We start from the raw sequence: 1,482 nt of genomic DNA, 5'->3' as shown, positions 1-1,482 counted from the left end.
TCCTCCAGGCTGAAGTAGCAGCGTTGAAAACACTAGTGCTGTCTACTTCACCGACATCTCCAACTAAGGAGTTTCAGTCTAGTGGAAAAACTCCTTTTAAGAAAGGCCATGCAAGAAACAAGAGTACAAGCAGTGCTATGGGTGGCAGTCATCAGGACCTTACCATGATGCAGCCAATTGTAAAAGACTGTAAAGAGGTAACAGTACAAGGATTGTCCTCTTTGCTGATGAGCTGGCTTTATTGTTTTGTTTTACTCACAGTAAATCTAGTATATATTAAATCTCCATGTAATACTATTTTAGAGATACTTTTCATTAATGAAAGAAAACTTTTCCTTTTCCAAATCTTGTTTACCTTTTAATTCCTTAAGGGAAGATAAGACAAAATTTGCAATACTGGAATTAATAATTTAAAGATGAGCATTTAAAAAGAAGAAAGAAAAAAAGAAGATGAAAAAATACAGTATAACTGAATGATAAGTCCTGGTGACTTTTTACAAAGTCTGTCACCAAAAGTTAAACTTTCATAAACTTTTCATGAACTATCATAGAATAGAAGAGGGGCTATTTTATATATCAGTAATGGGTGAAAGGGGCCAGGGAGAAGACGGAATCAATGATTTATTAGAGAGCAGGATGGGATTTATTGCTGGAGTCCCAGAGGGAGGGCCTGTGTGGTTTTTTTTTATCTATTCATGTAACTGAAAATGGGGAAATAATGAGGCAACAGGTTGGTGCTTGAATCCTTGGATTGGTAGTAGCAAAAAGTGACCAAAAAGTTGGGAAGGATTGTATGATACTGAGTGGCTGGTAGAACAGCAGATGAAATTCAAAATCAATAAATGGAAAATGAAGCACCTAGGCAAAAATGCAACTCTAGCAGACATGCAGTTGTGGACTTAGAAATAACAAATAACAATAATACATTGTGCTGGGGGGGCGGGGAAAGTAGTTGTGGATAATTCTCTGAAAACACCATCTCAATGCTCAATGATGGTCAAAGACCCACAGAGCCTTAGGAGTTATTAGGAGAGGAATAAATAGCAAAAGAAAAAGCATTATTCCGCTGTATAAACATGTAGTAAATGTGTGCGTCTATGCATGCAGCTATGATATCTTCATTTGAGAAAGGACATAATGAAAATATGAGGAAGTGTGACGTAGATGGTCAAACCTATTGAAGTATTTCAGTGTTGAGGTAGAACAAAAATCTATACAATCACAGGTGACATGGGGAAGATGAATGGTGAACAAATATTAATGATTTATTACAAGAAAACTCTGGAAGCTAAAAAGAAAATCATTTTCAGTCAGTGCATAATGAAGCTCTACAACTCATGGTCACAAGGTAGCAAGATTAGAAATATAAATGTGTTCAAAATGTAGTCATGCAAAGTGACAAAAGAATAGCCTGTCAAGGTATATAGAAGATAGATATAACATTTGGTTTAGTAAGCTTTAACTACAGATTGCTAGAAGTTG

The 1,482-nt window shown here is 35.8% G+C and overlaps 1 protein-coding gene across 1 annotated transcript in view; it reads left to right on the top strand.

Annotated features, from left to right (window-relative positions):
• The window catches only part of RAB3IP (RAB3A interacting protein), a 25,400-nt gene that overhangs the window by 11,033 nt on the left and 12,885 nt on the right, over positions 1 to 1,482 (top strand). The window contains exon 5 of the mRNA XM_010295175.1: positions 1 to 197. This exon is cut by the window's left edge and continues 1 nt beyond it. Coding sequence (XP_010293477.1) covers positions 1 to 197 — 197 coding nt within the window. The remainder of the gene's footprint in view (positions 198 to 1,482) is intronic.

This window comes from Phaethon lepturus, unplaced genomic scaffold, assembly GCF_000687285.1.
Source record: "Phaethon lepturus isolate BGI_N335 unplaced genomic scaffold, ASM68728v1 scaffold6929, whole genome shotgun sequence".
NCBI lineage: Eukaryota > Metazoa > Chordata > Aves > Phaethontiformes > Phaethontidae > Phaethon > Phaethon lepturus.
Note: the sequence above shows the minus strand (reverse complement) of the source record. Positions and strands in the feature narration are given on the sequence as shown.